Raw genomic sequence first — 18,350 nt, 5'->3', positions numbered from 1 at the left:
TTCCTGCTCACTGCCAGCAGATGGGAGTCTTCAACCGTACAGTCCTGGGCTCCTGAGATTTTATGGAACAAGCTCAGACACTTGATTCACAGCTAAACCTCTGCTGGTGCAACCTGGGAACCATCCCGGCTGGAAGGTGCATGAGACACTAAGACCCACAGACGAGGTTTTCCCTACACTTTTAAAGACAAGCACATACCTCAAAAACAGAGACTGGCAAACTGCTTCTGTAAAGAGCCAGAAGGTAAATATTTTAGCCTTTGCAGGCCAGATGGTCTCTGTTGTAACTACTCAACTCTGCTGTTATAACTGTCATATGGCTGCTGAAGCACAATATGCAAACAAATGGGAATGGCTGTCTTCCAATAAAACTTTATTTACAAAAACAGGCTGTGGGCCAGATTTGGCCCTGGGCTACAGTTTGTAACACCTGTTCTAAAACAGCAAACAAATGTAATATATATATATATTTTAAAAGAAATGTCAAACAAAAAAAGGCCTTCAGCTCAATATAATTATCAATCAAAATCAAAACATTTCCACAAAGAACTTTCAGACACTATACAGTCCTCCTTCCTCACTACTGACTGACTGCCTTTTTCTTAGAAGGGGTACATAAGCCTCAGTGTACTTGGCTCAGAAATAAGAAGCTCAGATTTATTAATTATTAACCCACCTACAAGACAGGAGAAAAAAAAATTGCGTGACACGTCAAAGGGGTCTCAAGTCCAATGGAGGGATCTCTCCAGCAGACTCTGTTAACACTGACATAGCACATTCTCTTACAATGTACTGTGCTCCAGTTCCTCACACCACAGCATGGGACAAGTCATTACAAAAACACAACAGGCCAGCCGGGCGCAGCGGCTCACTCCTATAATCTCAGCACTCTGGGAGGCTGAGGTGGGTGGGTCACTTGAGGCCAGGAGTTCGAGACCAGCCTGGCCAACAAGGTGAAACACTATCTCTACTAAAAATACGAAAATTAGCCATGCGTGGTGGTGAACACCTGTAGTCCCAGCTACTAGGGAGGCTGCAGCAGGAGAATCGCTTGGACCTAGGAGGGAGAGGTTGCCATGAGCCGAGATGACACCACAGCACTCCAACCTGGGCGAGAGAGTGAGACTGTCTGAAAAACAACAACAAAGACAGAAAAACAAAGACACAACAGATGTACAGAAAAGGGAAAGTCACCCTCCTAAATAACCACAGAGGCTATGTGTGCAGAGGAAAGAAGATGAAATCTGGAGTTTAATGGGCAGATTCCAATGATTGCACCCTGTCCCACAGCCTCTGACAGTAGGATTCTGGAAGACAATCTTGCAGTCCCATTTCCTTCATCTGTGTAAAACACCTTTAGAGAGTTTTTATGTTAATTCATGAGGTCACATATGTAAAAACACTTCATAATGTTAGTGATTCTATCTTGAGAAGAGAATGCAGAGGCAAACAAATACCCACATCATATCGAGGCCACTGATTTCTCAGTTCAGTAAGAGAAAGGTTGAGAGCTCTGATGACCAAAGACCTTCGTATCAGGTGAACTGATTAGGGACAAAACAGATAAGCAGGTCTTGGTCAACATCCGCAAAAAATCTGGAGAAACACACATACCCATTACTGTCACATGACGGACCTAATAGAAGAACCAAGCAAAATCTGTACAAACCTACAAAAGAGAAAATGCAATTAGTGAGGACTTTTTTTTTTTTTTAGAGATGAAGTCTTGCTCTGTCGCCCAGGCTAGAGTGCAGTGGCATGACCTCGACTCACTGCAACCTCCGCCTCTTGAGTTCAAGCAACTCTCCTACCTCAGCCTCCCAAGTAGCTGGGGTTACAGGTGCCCACCATCACACCCGGCTAATTTCTGTATTATTAGTAGAGATGGGGTTTCACCATGTTAGCCAGGCTGGTCTCGAACCCCTGACCTCAAGTGATACGCCTGCCTCAGCCTCCCAAAGTGCTGGGATTATAGGCATGAGCCACCATAGTGAGGAGTTTGTAGGGAAACCATTTGGCTATAAAAACTAAGTCCAGGAGGCCAGGTGTAGTTGCTTACGCCTGTAATCCCAGCACTTTGGGAGGCTGAGGCGGGCAGATCATGAGGTCAGGAAATCGTCCCAGTCTCTACTAAAAACACAAAAATTAGCCAGGCGTGGTGGCATGCGCCTGTATCCCAGCTACCTCAGGAGGCTGAGGCAGGAGAATCGCTTAAACTTGGGAGGTGGAGGCTGCAGTGAGCTGACACTGTGCCACTGCACTCCAGCCTGGGTAACAGAGCGAGACTCTATCTCAAAAAAAAAAACAAAAAACTAGGCCCAAGAGTCAAAGACCGCTACTTGGGAGGCTGAAGTGGGAGGACTGCTTAAGCCCAGGAGTTTGAGGCTGATATGAGCTGCAATTGTGCCATTGCACTCCAGCCTGAGTAACAGGGCAAGACCCTGGCTCAAAAAAAACAAAAGTTACATATGCATGCATGGGCTCTCCATTCCAGCAATTCTACTGGTGGAATTTCGCCTCCTGATATATTTCTACACATGCAGAGGGAAATAAAAGGATTTTTATTATAGCCCCACTTGTAACAACAATTTTTTTAATTTTTTAAAAATTTTTTAGAGACAACCTAAAATATCTGTCACTAAGGCCCCATTGAGATAAAACAGGACTGATAGTCATACGGGCGTCTAAGCAGATGGGACAGGGGTGGGGGACAGGCTTTTGCTACATAACTCTTAATACTTTTTTTTAATTTCGAATTTGGTGAAAATCTTCCAAAAATTAAATCTAAACGCCTGCGGAGAGAGGAGGGGAATCTGAACATACCTTTAATCTCCAGAAGGTGGTATCCATCCCTGCCCCAAGGTTGATAATTTGACAATGACATTCTGTCTTCCGCAGAAACGCCTTTATAAGCTGACTGACACCATGGACTCGAGCAAAATATCCTGAGAGGGGTCACAGAAACAAGCTATCACCCAGTGATGACAGAAATTATCTCTGCGAAGCCCACCCCAGCAGAAGAGCAAAACAGAAAGCACGCGCCCTTCTGCAGTGTCAGGTTATTCTGCAGACTCTATAGGAGAAACAACAGCTTTTTTTTTTTTCTTTTTTTTGGTTAAAGGCATTTGAACCATATTTCAAGAAGCAATTAACTACCTTTGAAAAAATGAGCTATAGTTTAATGTATGAAAAATAAGTGTTTTACATTGAAACATCTGATCCAAAAGGCACATGGAAATGTGCCTTTCATGGCTATAGTGAAAGCTACTCTGGACTCTGGTAAACCTGAAAATTGTGAGATCATATGAAAAAGAATATTATGGGTCAGGAAACTGAGCATATGAATGTTAACTCAAAGGAAGCTATATCTGTTATCCTGTTCCTTTCATCTCCACCCTGAATGGGTTAGGGTCTCTATATAAAAGGGGGGTCAAAAAGATCAGCAAATGGCTGCCTAATAAAATGACCTGCTACTGAAAATACAAAAATTAGCCAGGTGTGGTGGTGCATGACTGTAATCCCAGCTTCTTGGGAGAATGAAGCACAAGAATTGCTTGAACTCAGGAGGCAGAGGTTTCAGTGGCCCAAGATCGCACCACTGTTAAGTTTTCAGGTGGAGGGTTGGGGAAAAGGTGATGGGAAATAAGGAAGAGAAGGCCACAAGGTCTGTCTGTGTTCTAAAGCTCTGCTGCTTGAAGTATATGCGTGGCTGTTAACAGTATGTGACTATCTTAAGAACAAAATCTGAGAGCATTTAGAAACTTTATTACAACTTGAGAGAGAAATTTCATGTCTGTTCAATCTAATAACTGATTTGGAATTGTACATTGTATAATTTTTCTAGATCATTTTTGTTGTATTTTACAGAGATATCATGCACAATGGACTGGACACTGGGGAAAAAATGTCCTCACCATTTGGGAGGTACTCTCCGATTTGGCTGCATTCTAAAGGTTCAAATCCAGGGTAGAAGAAAGGGGTGCTGCCAGGGCATGGGGTGGGGGTCTTTGCCTGTGCCGCATTTATTAGGAAATCTGCCTCAAGAGCAGGGGAGGGAATGCAAAATAAAACAGCATGTCCTTGTTTTCAGAAACACCACTTTAAAATTTCTTGGCATTTCTTATACAACTCACCTACAGGATCCAACTTTAGGGCCAAGATTCCCTGCACACACAAGAAACATGGTCATTTGGTCAATTTCTCAATCTGGTTGAGAATAAGGCAGGCTCTTGCCTCAAAGCCTTTGACTTCCTTGATGGAAATTATATGCAGAGCCTAATAGTGTCATTAACACTAAAATAAGGCAACAAAAAGTAAGTCTCCATCTCCTCCTTTACACTGCTAAGCCAGAATGGAGCTGAATTGACTACCTTTCCCACGTACTCTGCTGTCTGGGAAAGAGGAACTGGGGACTTAACACATTCAGGCTGCTTCCATTCAAATGCTGCACATGGCACATGCATGTCCAGATAGAGACTTCTCTTTACTCTCTGGAGTTTCTAAGGGGCAGGCATCTGAAACTGCCTGAACACTCTGAAACCATATTCTAGCTATGTTCTGAAACAAGTTACCTGTTGGTGAGAACTTCAAAATAAATACTTAAATGGCCAACCCTATTCATACTGTGAGCCAGGGGAGGAAAATACATCTATTGAAGACTTTTTTTTTTTTTTTTCTGAAACAATGTCTTGCTCTATCACTCAGGACGGAATGCAGTGGTATGATCTTGGCTAACTGCAGCTTTGACTGACTGAGCTCAAGCCATCTTCCCACCTCAGCCTCCCAAGTAGCTGGAACTATAGGCACATTCCACCACACCTGGCTAATTTTTTTAAATTTTTTATAAAGACAGGGTTTCACCAAGTTGTCCAGGCTGGTCTTGAACTCCTGAGCTCAAGTGATCCACCTGCCTTAGCCTCCCAAAGTGCTAGGATTACAGATGTGAGCCGCCGTGCCCAGCCCTGTGTTGAAGAATCTTAAGAGCCAAATCTTCTAAGCTTAGGACTACTACTGTCAGCACCTCTGAGCCCTCCCTCATCTGAGAATTACCAAGTCTCACAACACTTTCCCTCCTCCCCACAATGAGGAACGTCAATAAAGCTGTAAAAGACCCACGTCCTCTAGACTTACAACCCTCAAGCTGTGAAAATGGTCAGAAATCTTCAATTTCCCTCCTTAGGGAAGATTCATAAACCCAGACAAGAGGCGAGAAAACTCAGATATGCTCAGCCCAAAATATACAAAAGCCTCTAGAATATCTCCTCATAGAAGAACCCAATTAAATCCATATAATTACTCCACGCACCTAGATGAGCCATAGGCAAAATAGAGCCCTTTCTCCCTCAACCAAACAGAGGAAAAGTTTTGATGTAAATTCTAAGAGACTCTCCCCCTCATACCTGTACTATATAGCAATTTCTCCATATTTATTCAATTAGCATAGGCATACATGTGTGAAAAATAAAGCTTTATGTATTTTCTTCATTGGGGGAAAAAAGTGATTCCTGATATGGACAGTTTACAGTGAAAGATATTTAAATAGGCTTCAAACATGAAAATGATGCTCAGCATCACCTGTAAATAGGAGAAGTATTTTTAAAATTACAGTATCATGTTTCATATGGCAGATTAACAAAGATTAACAAGATTTTTTCCAATTCATTAAATTTAATAAAATTTCAAAAACGATTATGATTTTAATGTGGAAGTAGATATTGTGGTTTTTTGGGTTTTTTTACTTTAAGTTCTGGCATACATGTGCAGAACGAGCAGGTTTGCTATGTGCCATGGTGGTTTGCTGCACCTATCAACCTGTCATCTGGGTTTTAAGCCCCACATGCATTAGGTATTTGTCCCAATGCTCTCCCTCCCCTTGACCTGGGTGTGTCATGTTTCCCTCCCTGTGTCCATCTGTTCCCACGGTTCAACTCCCACTTATAAGTGAGAACATGTGGTGTTTGGTTTTCTTTTCCTCTGTTAGTTTGCTGAGAATGATGGCTTCCAGCTTCATCCATGTCCCTGCAAAGAACATGATCTGATTCTTTTTTATGGCTGTAAACAAGTTATAATACACTGTGTTGGTGAGGATGTGGGGAAATAAAAACTTTTGTGCATAGCTGGAAAGGGAGCACACTGTGACTTCCTTCAAGAATGAACGCCTGAAACCTTAGGCAGCTGAGGTGCTGTTGAGGAGGGAGACGGTCACTTGCCTCTGTTGATTTCGGGGGCCTTCCTCTCTTTAGACAGTCTCACGAAGTGCTGGATGTAGGGGTCGTGCCAGTAGCCAATGCTTACTGCAAACCTGGAAGGGATGAAAAAGGAGGAAGGTGAGCAGAGATTGAGTAGGTTCAGGCCAAAGTCCACCGCCAAGTTCCCAGGAACCAGGTGAAGGACCTCGAGGAAAACCAACCGTCCACCTCAAAAGGCCAACTGCACATTTATGCCCCATTACACGTGTGAAGACTCAGCCATCCGTTCATCTTTATGTTCACATTACACTGCCCATCACATTTCCCACAGTGGGCCCTCTCACTCCCTTCCCTCGTATTGCTAATTCGTTTCCCAGGACCCTACATAGCAAACAACCTCACTTCATGCTTCATACAGATGTGCAGCCATTTATTCACTCTGCAAACTCGCTGCCCAGAGCTAGTCAGTTAATTCCACTAAATGAAAAGGCCTGTGCCCAGAGGAAAAGAGATAGAAGTATCTGGCAAATGTCACCGATTAAGCTAAGTATTTCTCCTGACTCTGTATTAGGTGCCAATCATTCCATTCTCCTTAGCAAGGTCATAATGGGGAAACTAGGAAGAAATGAACGAAGCAAGCACGAACAAAACAATGTGGAAAATGCCACAGTAGCCTTAATTCTCTCTACCCAGTCCATACTACAAGGAGTTAAGGGTTTGTGTTTCAAGCCTGGGAGCTGAAACCCTGATAAGCACTGGAGGCCTTCTTGCAACCATGAGTGGAACCAGCTTTAGGATGACTGAGGAGTCATGAAAAGAACCTGGATCCCAAGGGCCATGCTCAGTTGCCCTGGGCCTGTGGACTGCTCTAGCTCTGAACATCTACTTTGTGAGACAATAAGTGTCTTTACCTTTTTAGCCACTTTGAGTCAGGCTTCTGCTACTTGCAGCCCAAAGCATCCGAATGATGCCCTGAGTAATATCCCCATTTCTTCTTGTCTGCTAAGTAACGTGAAATTTAGAGTATGGTGTGTCATGTCTCTGAGCTTCTAGAAGCAGATAATATAGCTTTAAATCTACTACCAAGGCTTACCTCTGGTCTGACTACAATAAGAGCCGAGTTCTGTACAATCTCTCTCATCCATAGACACCCACAAGGAAGCACATGTTCAGCTGTTCCATGCAGCAATTCACCACAGAAACATGCAAAATATTCACTAATGTACACGATCTGTTATACAAGCTCATACTGTCCAAGGAAAACAGCATACCCACACAGTTTTCTTGGGGTTTTTTTGTTTGTCTTTTTGTGAGATGGAGTCTCACACTGTCATCCAGGCTACAGTGCAGTGGCACGATCTTGGCTCACTGCAACCTCCACCTCCTGGGTTCAAGCAATTCTCCTGCCTCAGTCTCCTGAGTAGCTGGGACTACAGGCATGCGCCACCATGCCCAGCTAATTTTTTTGTATTTTTAGTAGAGACGAGGTTTCACCATGTTGGCCAGGATGGTCTCGATCTCCTGACCTCGTGATCTGCCCGCCCTGGCCTCCCAAAGTGCTGGGATTACAGGCGTGAGCCACCACGCCCAGCCACCCACACAGTTTTATAACAGTATACTTAAAAAAAGATGATTTTCAAACAGTCATGATCCATTAATAAAATAAAATCAATTCATTTGCAAACCCGCATTACTTTTCAAAATGTCGAACAAAGTAAAATGAAACAATAGGATGCATTACATAAGGTAAAGGTTAAGACATTCGTGATACTTACTCCCGGCTTGAAGTGATTCTCCAAACTCCGCCTCCCAAGGTGCTGAGATTATAGGCATGAGTCATCGTGCCCAGCCTACTTTTGTTTTGTGTGTGTTGAGGGTGTAAGTGCAATGAAAAATGTATTTTCTTACTGTGGTTGGCATTTTGGGAAACACTGTTTTCAAGGAAATCATATAGTGTCACCTAGTGGTAAAAGCCACATCTGCAGTTGAAACAAAAATGGTAGACCAGCCACCCACAGATGAGAATACTCATCCCACAGTTTTAAGAATCAGAAGGGGCCTTGGAAATGATTTGGCCAACCCTAACATCCAACTCAAGAACCAATGCAACAACATCCAGTTACTGCTTGACTCCTCCCACAAGGAAGGCACTTGCCCAAAGCTGATCAATTTGCCTCCCTCTGGAAGCCATAACTTGTTGGACTTACAAAACTACTCTCTTGGATAATAAAGAGCAGGTTCTATCCTCCCACATCTGGATTCTTCACACTATTCAATACGACTAGTTTAGTCAAGGAACATGTGGGTGCCTGCCAAGTGCTAGGCACGGGGGGCACAGTGGTAAACAAGGAGAGAAAGGAGAGAGGCAGATATGACAAGATGATGAAGAATGAAGGCTGTGACTCACGGAGAGGATAGTGACAGGGGAAGGTCTCTCTCAGAAGGCGATGGCCGTAGTGAGCCCTGGAGAATGGGAGAGTCAGGTGTCCAAGAGGCATTCCAGACAGGAGGAACGGCAGGGAGAAAGGCTCAGAGAACACACTAGAATCTCCAGTACAGACAGGAGGCATGGAGGCCAGAGGACAGTAGGATACTGGAGAGGAGGCTGGAGGGAGAAGCAGGCTCAGGACACGGGGCCTGGCGGGTGTCTGGGACTGACTTCAGGAGCACCTGTCCATGGTCAGCGGTGCACAGTGGTAGAGAGAGGTGAGATGCACGGGTCCACAATGCAAACACACCAGCCAGCAGCTCCCAGCAGCTCCCACCTCCTAGTGCCCCTCACACTTTCCTCCTCCCCCTCCTCAAACCCAGGTCACTGCAACAGGTTTCCATGCACCCTAGGAAAAAGGACCTCACTGTCCAGCCTATGGGAGTGGCCAAGATGAAAAGATTTGCCAGCCAGTGTTGGGCAGTGCGGAGGAGAGTGCTGTCGGCACTGCTGATGGGAGTTCTGAAGGGAGACAAGCAGCAAGTTTCAGGATTTACAGGACATCAGCTGGAGAGTAACTGGACCAATTGCTGAGCAAATTAGCCACAAAACTATTATTTAAACTAACTTGGCTTTGGAGAGGGATAAGGAACAGGGCACTCAAGCTGCCAGAACCTTAAACTGGCACAATCATACTGCAAGGCACTGTGACGACAAGTATAAAAGGCCTGAAACACATGCATACACAATGACCACAAAATCCCATTTCTAGGACTTAATCCTAAGAAAATCATCAAGAATGGGCACAAAGATTTCTCTGTAGGAACACTGAATGCAGAGTTATAATTTCAGGTGAAAAAACTCGATTACAAAATTGATGTATAGGATGTTCCCAATTTTGTTAGATATATACACACACAAGGCTGCCCAGCGCAGACACCAAAGCGTTAATAGCCCCGTTATCTCTGTACCCTTCATGACACTGTGCATCTAGTTCTGCCTGTCAATTTCCATTACATGTCTCTGCTCACAAATCCCAGAGTATATAACTTCTACTTGTATATCCCGATTTCATATTTAAAGCCCAGATTCAAAGAATCAAACATCTCAGATTTGGAAAGACCTCAGAGATTTTCCCCATCTTCTTTCAATACACAAATGCTTTTAGTTTCCAAGACATTCACATACCACCTGTTCAATTTACTGTGTCTTTAAATCACTCACTTTTTAAAAATACTTAGGTCTGAGGTGCTGCCTAATATTTTCTGCTAACACAACACTGTAATAAATAGCTAACTATGAAAATGGTAAACATATGTGTACCACCTAAAATCATCTCGCTTTCCTCCCACAGAAAGACTGATCTGGTCCAACCACCTAATGCTTCATTCAAGAAGCATTTACTGACTCAGTCCTATCTCCATGAGGGTCAGCTGGAACAATGGGGCCTTCTTCTGAAAGGTATGAAATCCCCTCCAACAGGCATTTCCTCATCTAAGGCATCAAAGAATAAGAAGGGGCCTCCCTGCTCACCGAGCCTCTAAGGATCAAGCCTGGAGCCTCATTTACTTCTTTCATCGACAGTCACCAAGTGCTTACTATGTGCCAGGCATTATTCCAAATGCTTGACAAAATATGAATACACACAAATGAACCCTCATAAGACCCTACAAGGCAGGCTCAGCTTTACAGATCGAGGTTAAGTCAGTTACATCAGCTGTGGAACTTTAATTCTATTAACATAGGGAACTTATTCAAACTTAGCCACCTGGATTTAAATCTGCCCCCCATACACACTGGTTTTTTCCCTCATAACATTTGAGTTGCCTAAATGATGTGTGTGTGTGTGTGTGTGTGTGTGTGTGTGTGTGTGTATACATGTACATGTAAGGCATGTGTTGCTGAAAGATGAGGAAACATTTTGAAACATGTGCTGTTAGTGATTGTTACGTAAACATCACAGAGTGCACTTACACAAAGCTAGATGGTACAGCCCGCTACACACCTAGGTCACAAGGTATAGCTCTTCCTCCAGGGCTACAAACCTCTACAGCACACTGTACTGAATAATGTATACAATTACAACACAGTGATAAATATCTAAACACAGCTAACTTAGAAAAGGTAGCACATCTATGGATCACTTGAGGTCAGGAGTTGAAGACCAGCCTCGCCAACATGTCAAAACTCCATCTCTACTAAAAATACAAAAAATTAGCCAGGTGTGGTGGCTTATGCCTGTAATCCCAGCTACTCGGGAGGCTGAGGCAGGAGAATCACTTGAACCTGGGAGGCAGAGGTTGCAGTGATCCAAGATTGCGCCACTGCACTCCAGCCTCAAAAAAAAAACAACGCAATTTAACAGGAAGTCAAGGAAGAAACACACATTGCAATGTTAAAGTGTAAATAAAATTTTACTGTATAAGGCTTGGTATGGTGGCTCATGCCTAAAATCCCAACACTTTGGGAGGACACCTTGGGAGGCTGAGGCGGGTGGATCACTCAAGGTCAGGAGTTGGAGACCAGCCTGGCCAACATGGTGAAACTGTCTCTCTACTAAAAATACAAAAATTAGCTGGGCATGGTGGTGCATGTCTGTAATCCCAGCTTCTCAAGAGGCTGAGGCAGGAGAATCGCTTGAACCAGGAGGCGGAGGTTGTAGTGAGCCAAAATTGAGCCAAAACTGAGCCAATGGCAACAGAGCGAGACTGTCTCAAAAAAAAAAAAAAAAAAAAAAAACAGTTTACTATATAATACAAGTGTTGCCTCAAATCAATGGGGAAATACAGACCATTCAATAGCTGGTATGGGGACAAATGGCTAATGATGTCGGATAAAATTAACACTGCAACCTTACAACACACTAATAAAACAATCCAACCATAAAACCAAAGCCAGAAAAATGATAAAAAGAAAAGTTACAATAATTGGAAATACTCTAAGCATTGCCCAAAACTCACAACCTATAAAGATAAACATTGTCAGATTTTGCATCATAAAGATTTACAACTTGTGAAGCTGGGCACAACGTCAAGTGCCTATATCCCAGCTACATAGCAGGCCAAGGCAGGAGGATCACTTGAGCCCAGGAATTCAAGACTAGTCTAAGCAATATAGCGAGATCCTGTCTCAAAATAAAGAAAAGAAAAAGATTCACAATTTCTGAATTATGAAATGCACTATGCAAGTTAGTTGAAACAAGAGACAAGCATCAGCTTGACAGAAAATACTATAACCAAAGCAGAAGCAAAGGATACAGGATTTAACATGGGCTGGAAGCAGTGGCTCGCACCTGTAATCCCAACACTTTGGGAGGTCAAGGAAGGCAGATCATTTGAGCCCAGGAGTTCAAGACCAGGCTGTGCAACAAAGTGAGACCCTGTCTCTTAAAAAAAAAATTTATATATACATATATATATATATAGCCAGGCATGGTAGTGCACGCCTGTGGTCCCAGCTACTCAGGAGGCTGAGGCAGGAGGATTGCTTGAGCCAACAGGAAGGTCAAGGCTGCAGTAATCCAAGACCATGCCACTGCTTCCCAGACCTGGGTGATAGAGTGAGACACTGTATCAAACAATAATAATAATCAGGAGAGAGGGTTCACATAAGAAATATCAATGACAGTGACAGATTTTAGATGCTCAGCCTCATTATAGGACAGAAATTAAGGAGACAGTCTATTTTCTACCCAGCAGCTGGTAAACAACAAAAGAAATTGAGACTATTCAATAATTAGCATTGTATTCACCATGGGTAGGTACAACTGACATAACCCCCTTTCAAGAAGCATTTTGCAGAAACTTCTCCCTGGAAATCTATTTCACAGGAAAATTCACACAGTGCAAAAATGCTGACCACAACACTATTTTCAGAGCAAAACCAGAGCCACCTAAATGATGAACAATAGAAGAGTGGCCGAAGTACGATACTGCAGAACACTGTGTGGTCTTTAAAAATAATGAGGCAGATCTCTGTGAAATGACATGGACAATATGCTCCTCTTAGGCCACTGATACGCTTTGGCTGTGTCCTCACCCAAAATCTCATCTTGAATTGTAATTCCCATAATCCCCACATGTCAAGGGCAGGACCAGGTGAAGGTAATTGGATCATGGGGGCTGTTTCCCCCATCGCCGTGATAGTGAGTCTCATGAGATCTGATGGTTTTACAAGCTGCTGGCATTTCCCCTGCTTGCACTCAGTCTGTCCTGCCACCCTCTGAAGAAGGTACCTACTTCTCCTTCGCCTTCTGCCATGACTGTAAGTTTCCTGAGGCCTCCCAAGCAATGGAAACTGTGAGTCAATTAAACCTCTTTCCTTTATAAATTACCCAGTCAGGGATTTCTTCTCATAGTAATATGAGAACATAGCAATATGTTTGTTTTCATAGCAATATGAGAACAAACTAATACAGCCATTAAGGAGAGAAAAAAGAATTCACTTCTGTCATTAAAAAATTAACCTTTTAAGAGAAAAAAAATTTTTTTTTTAAATCTTTTTTTTTTTAGACGGAGTCTTGCTTTGTTGCCAGGCTGCAGTGCAGTGGTGCAATCTCAACTCACTGCAACCTCCAACTCCTGGGTTCAAGTGATTCTCCTGTCTCAGCCTCCCAATAAGCTGGGATTACAGGCGCCCACCACCACACTCGGCTAAGCTTCGTATTTTTAGTAGAGTTGGGGTTTCACCATGTTGGCCAGGATGGTTTCGATCTCCTGACCTCATGATCTCCCCACCTTGGCCTCTCAAAGTGCTGGGATTACAGGCATGAGCCACTGCACCCAGCCTTGTTTTCTTTTTGAGATGAGGTCTTACTTTGTGGCCCAGGCTGGAGTGCAGTGGTATAATTAGAGGCACTGTGGTTCATGCCTGTAATATCAGCCCTTTGGGAGGCTGAGGTGGGCAGATCACCTGAGGTTGGGAGTTTGAGACCAGCCTCACCAACATGGAGAAATCCCATCTCTGCTAAAAATACAAAATTAGCTGGGCATGGTGGTGCATGCCTGTAATCCCAGCCACTCAGGAAGCTGAGGCAGGAGAATTGCTTGAACCTGGGAGGCAGAGGTTGCAGTGAGCTGAGATCACGTCATTGCACTCCAGCCTGGGCAACAAGAGTGAGACTCTGTCTTAAAAAAAAAAAAAGAAAGAAAAGAAAGCAAAAACCATAAAATTTCACTTTGTTGATAGACAAGTTTTACAGCTAATTTGTGTTTAACAGAATGTTCCAAGTCTGAAGTGGCATGCCTTCTCTGGGGATGGAAAGCAGCACCTGCCTTGAAAATATTTCAGATCACAATCTCAACCTTACTCTCCGGGGCATAGCTAAGATGATGCGATCTGGGTGCCGGAAAGGCCCTGGGCTAAGTCCTATGGAAAAAATTAGCTTTGTGGAGAGACTCATGACCTGCTAAACAGGGGAACATTTTTCCATGCAGTTGAAAATGAGATTAAGTTCTATGATTTTTCACAATTAAATGTCATTTTGCAATGATATTTCAGCCTTATAAGCACTGCTAAGCTTTCTAGAACATAGACCACTAAAAGTCAGTAAAACAGAAAACCAGAATTTTAAGAATTCATCAGGAAATACAATCTTGAACGTGTGTGCTCAGTTCCCGTCACCGTGGCCAGCTGACAAATACTTATTTGTACACGTGGCATAAAGTAGGCATGGTGTGTACTCAGTATTGTGTCTATTCCAGTGGCAGAGAGGAACACTGGGCACTTTCTAAATTACAACTGGGCCAACGACCACTAAGAAGACGCACAGGGTGTTATGGGAACATGCAAGAGAAGCTAGATCTTGTGTGTGGGCGTCAGAGAGGCCTCTTGGATTGAGCCACATTTGAGCTAAGCTGAAAACCTTGGAGTCATCTTGGGCCCCTCGGTCTCGCCCCATATCCCCTCTGCCAGAACATTCTATCAGCTCTACCTTCAAAATACACCCAGCATTTGATGCATTCTCAGCACCTCCATCACCACTATCCTGATCCAAGCACCAGCCTGTCTTGCAGGGAATACCCCCACAGACAACTAACTGATCCTGCCTCCGTCTTTACCCCTACAGTCTACTCCTAACAGAGGCTGAAGCGATGCTGTTAAAACCCAAGCCCCGCCACCTTGCTCTTCAGTTCCAAATGCTCCAACAGCTCCTAACCCACTAAGAGGAAAAGTCAGGTCCTTACAAGAGCCTCCCCTGCATGGCCTGCAACATCTGCCCCCGCCTCCTGCGCCCATGGTCTCCCAAATCCATCCTGCACTCTTCCCCATCACTCACCCTGGTCTTGTTGCTCCTGGAACAGGTCAGGCCAGCTCCTGCCTCAGGGCCTTTCTACTCTCCTATTCTCTCTGCTGGGCAATTCTTCCCCAGATACCCACAGGGCTCAGTCCCTGCCCCTGCAAGTCTTTCCTCTGCACTGATCTCACTGAGGCCTTTCCTGGCCACCCCATCTCAGATGACAGCTCCTTCCAGCACACCCACTGTATCTCCCACTGTCTCACACGCTACAGATGGTGCTGATTTGTTTCCTGACTGTTCCCCGCCCAGCCTTGCTCCAGGAACCAATGCTGGAGCTGCATTCTGTGTTTGGCTCACTTCTGCGTTGGCAGGGTCTAGAATGGGACCTCCATAAACGAAGCAGGCGCTCAACAAAGAATGTGGAGTGAATGCACTAACCTAGGAGATGATGTGGAACTAATCAGGCAAGGGAGGGAAGGAAGCGTTCCAGGCAGAGGAAACGGCATGCTCCAGAGCCCCGAGGATGGAAGAAACAGGGCACATCAGATGAACTGAGAGGAGAGAGGAGGGAGGAGGGCGGAGGGTGGAGGACGGGGGGCGGGGATGGGGGGAAATGTGGTATGAAATGAGGCTGGGGAAGTAGACACAGCAGGCTGGGCCCTGTAGACCACGTAAGAAATGTTGGTCTTTTTCTAATGGCAACAGGAGACCATTAAGCTAGGGAGTGACACAATCAAATGGGTCTTTCACAAACCTCTGGCTTCAATGTGAGATGCAGATTTGAGGGAGGTAAAAGAGATTGGGGGACCCCTTTGGGAGACTAGTACCATAGCTGAGATCACAGATGGCAGAAACAGAGGTTGAGGAAGGTTGATTCCTTTTGCTACTTAGCCAAATAATTCCCTTATACCCTAAACACTTAGCAGATAAAATTAACAGGTCTCGGTGACTGACTGCACAAGAGGGAAAGTAAAAGGGCAGTTCCAGGATGATGCCAATATTTTTCTTTTTTTCGAGATGGAATCTCGCTCCACTGCCCAGGATGGAGTGCAGTGGCGCGATCCTAGCTCACTGCAACCTCCACCTCCCCCGGTTCAAGCGATTCTCCTGCCTCAGCCTCCCAAGTAGCTGGGATTGCAGGTACACACCACCACACCCAGATAATTTTTGTATTTTTAGTAGAGACGGGTTTCACCATGTTGGCCAGGCTGGTCTCGAACTCCTAACCTCAGGTGATCTGCTCACCTCAGCATCCCAAAGTGCTTTGATTACAGGCATGAGTCACTGCACCTGGCCTTAACTTGTAAACTAAATGAACCATGGCACCACTCACTGAGCTGCAGATTGAGGATAGCAGGGAGAACACAAGGCACTGATATTAAGCAGTTTTGGAAATAGTGAACTGGAGATAACACTGAAACATCCAAGTGGAGATGTCTGCCTGGCAGCCAGGTATCAGCCTAGAGTGCGCAGATCAAAAAAGGTACAGTATGTATGTCATGGAACAAAGTGCAGAAGCTGACCCCATAGCTGACAGGGAATCGAAAGGTTTTTAGGTGAGTGATAGAATAAGATTTGCGATTCTGACAATCACCCTGGCCAGCAGGTAAGAACGCACTGCAATAGATCAGGTGAGTGAGGGGAGCCCAAGCAAGGGCTATGGTCGTGGAAAAGCAAGCAACACGTCCCTTTTGTCACTGACCCTTCTCCCACATAGCTGCTTGGAATTTTTCTAAAACACAAAGATCGTATCAGTTCCCCACTTAAAATCCCTTAGGAGAAAACCCATACTCCTTCGGACCTTTCATGATTCATGCCTGTGCAGCTTTCTAAATTCTCACCTGCTACCCACTCCGTACTCTCTGTCAAGTTCGCCTAATACACCACTCTACTCCAATCTCCATGTCTCTGCTCCTGCTACTGTCTTCTGCCTGGCAAACCCCAGTTTCTGGTTTATCTCTTTTTTGTTTTTTGAGCAGGGTCTCATTTTGTCACGCACTTTGCAGTGCAGTAGCGCAACGTCAGCTCACTGCAGCCTCGACCTCCTGGGCTCAAGTGACCTCCCACATCAGCCCCAAACCAGCTGGGACTACAGGCACACGCCATGACGTCCAGTTAATTACTTTTTTTGTAAAGAGGAGGTTTTCCCACCTTGCCCAGGCTGGTCTTGAACTCCTGAGCTCAAGTGTTCTGCCCGCCTTGGCTTCTCAAAGTGCTAGGACTGCCAGTTTATCTCTTTAACACCTCCTCCACTGAGGAAAAGAGAAGAGCAGCAGTGACCTTGAGGAGCTGGCCTGGTGCTATAGGCCAGGCTCTTGGGAGTTGGCTGGCACCCACAGCAAGGCCATGTTGTTCTCCTGTTGGACATAAACCATCACGCAGACCACACACACGAGGGCACTCTGCAGCACTCGTTTAGATGACAGAAGACGAAACGAGACCACCTCATCATTTGTCTAAGCAGAGAAAAAAGCAAGGTCACCGTGTCACTCATGGAATACCAGACATCTCTTTCTCCCAGCTGATAGAAGTGACTGTGGCTTCTTTACATGTTACAGCTTTAGCCTTACTCCAGCCAAATCTTCCAGAAAAGATTCAGCTACTGGTTGATAGAATTTTCCCACCTCCTTTCTGTACTCAATACAGAGAAAATCCCTTGACCTTCTCCCAAATCACCCAGCCAAAGCACAGATTCTAAAGGTCTAATATCCTTTTAGTGATGTGCCCCACAGTTCCTCATGGTGTGACTTTTCCCTCCTTGCGTAACTAATAACTGCAGACCAGGTGTTCAAGAAAGTGAGTTCTCTGGTCATAGGCTCCATGTGGATGCTGAGGTCACCTAAGGTGAAATCATAAACTGAGGTAGAGGACACTCTGGGCCAGGCACCCCAATTTTCCATGAATGAGGTGAATGATCAGGAGAAGGTGAACAACAGCAACTTGCTTAACTACAGAGTGTTTCTGGTGGTCTTTACTGGAGGACATCCACAACTGTAACAGTAAAAAAGGATGGTTAAGTTTCTTGGGGGAAGACGAGGAGCGGTGGCTCATGCCAGTAATCACAGGACTTTGGGAGGCCGAGGTAGGTGGATCACCTGAGGTCAGGAGTTCAAGACCAGTCTGATCAACATGGTGAAACCCTGTCTCTACTAAAAATACAAAAATTAGCTGGGTATGGAGGCACGTGCCTGTATTCCCAGCTACTCGGGAGGCTGAGGCAGGAGAACTGTTTGAACCCAGGAGATGGAGGTCGCAGTGAGCCGAGATCGCCCGGCTTGGGTGACAAGAGCAAAACTCCCTCGGAAAACAAAACAAAAAGAGTTTCTTGGGGGAGTTTAAGAGAGTCTCATTCTGAGGGCTCCCATTTTCTATGCTGAACAACAGCTGACATTATCTTGAGACTAAAGAAGAGGTGGGGTAAATCAGAAGTCTGAAGAAAGTCAAAAATGTCTGAATTAAGTATCCGGAGAAAGCGAGAGTGAGTTGATCTGAGAAA

At 44.8% G+C, this 18,350-nt stretch overlaps 1 protein-coding gene across 1 annotated transcript in view; it reads right to left on the bottom strand.

The window, feature by feature from the left end:
• Positions 1-18,350, bottom strand: part of LCMT1 (leucine carboxyl methyltransferase 1) — a 69,745-nt gene that overhangs the window by 47,644 nt on the left and 3,751 nt on the right. The window contains exons 2-3 of the mRNA XM_021672324.2: positions 6,210-6,301; positions 2,824-2,945 (exon numbers count right to left, since the gene is read on the bottom strand). Of these exons, the coding sequence (XP_021527999.1) occupies positions 2,824-2,945; positions 6,210-6,301 (214 nt within the window). The remainder of the gene's footprint in view (positions 1-2,823; positions 2,946-6,209; positions 6,302-18,350) is intronic.

This window comes from Aotus nancymaae, unplaced genomic scaffold (assembly GCF_030222135.1).
Source record: "Aotus nancymaae isolate 86718 unplaced genomic scaffold, 86718_ANA_hifiasm-v0.15.2.pri h1tg000049l, whole genome shotgun sequence".
Taxonomy (NCBI): Eukaryota; Metazoa; Chordata; class Mammalia; order Primates; family Aotidae; genus Aotus; species Aotus nancymaae.
Note: the sequence above shows the minus strand (reverse complement) of the source record. Positions and strands in the feature narration are given on the sequence as shown.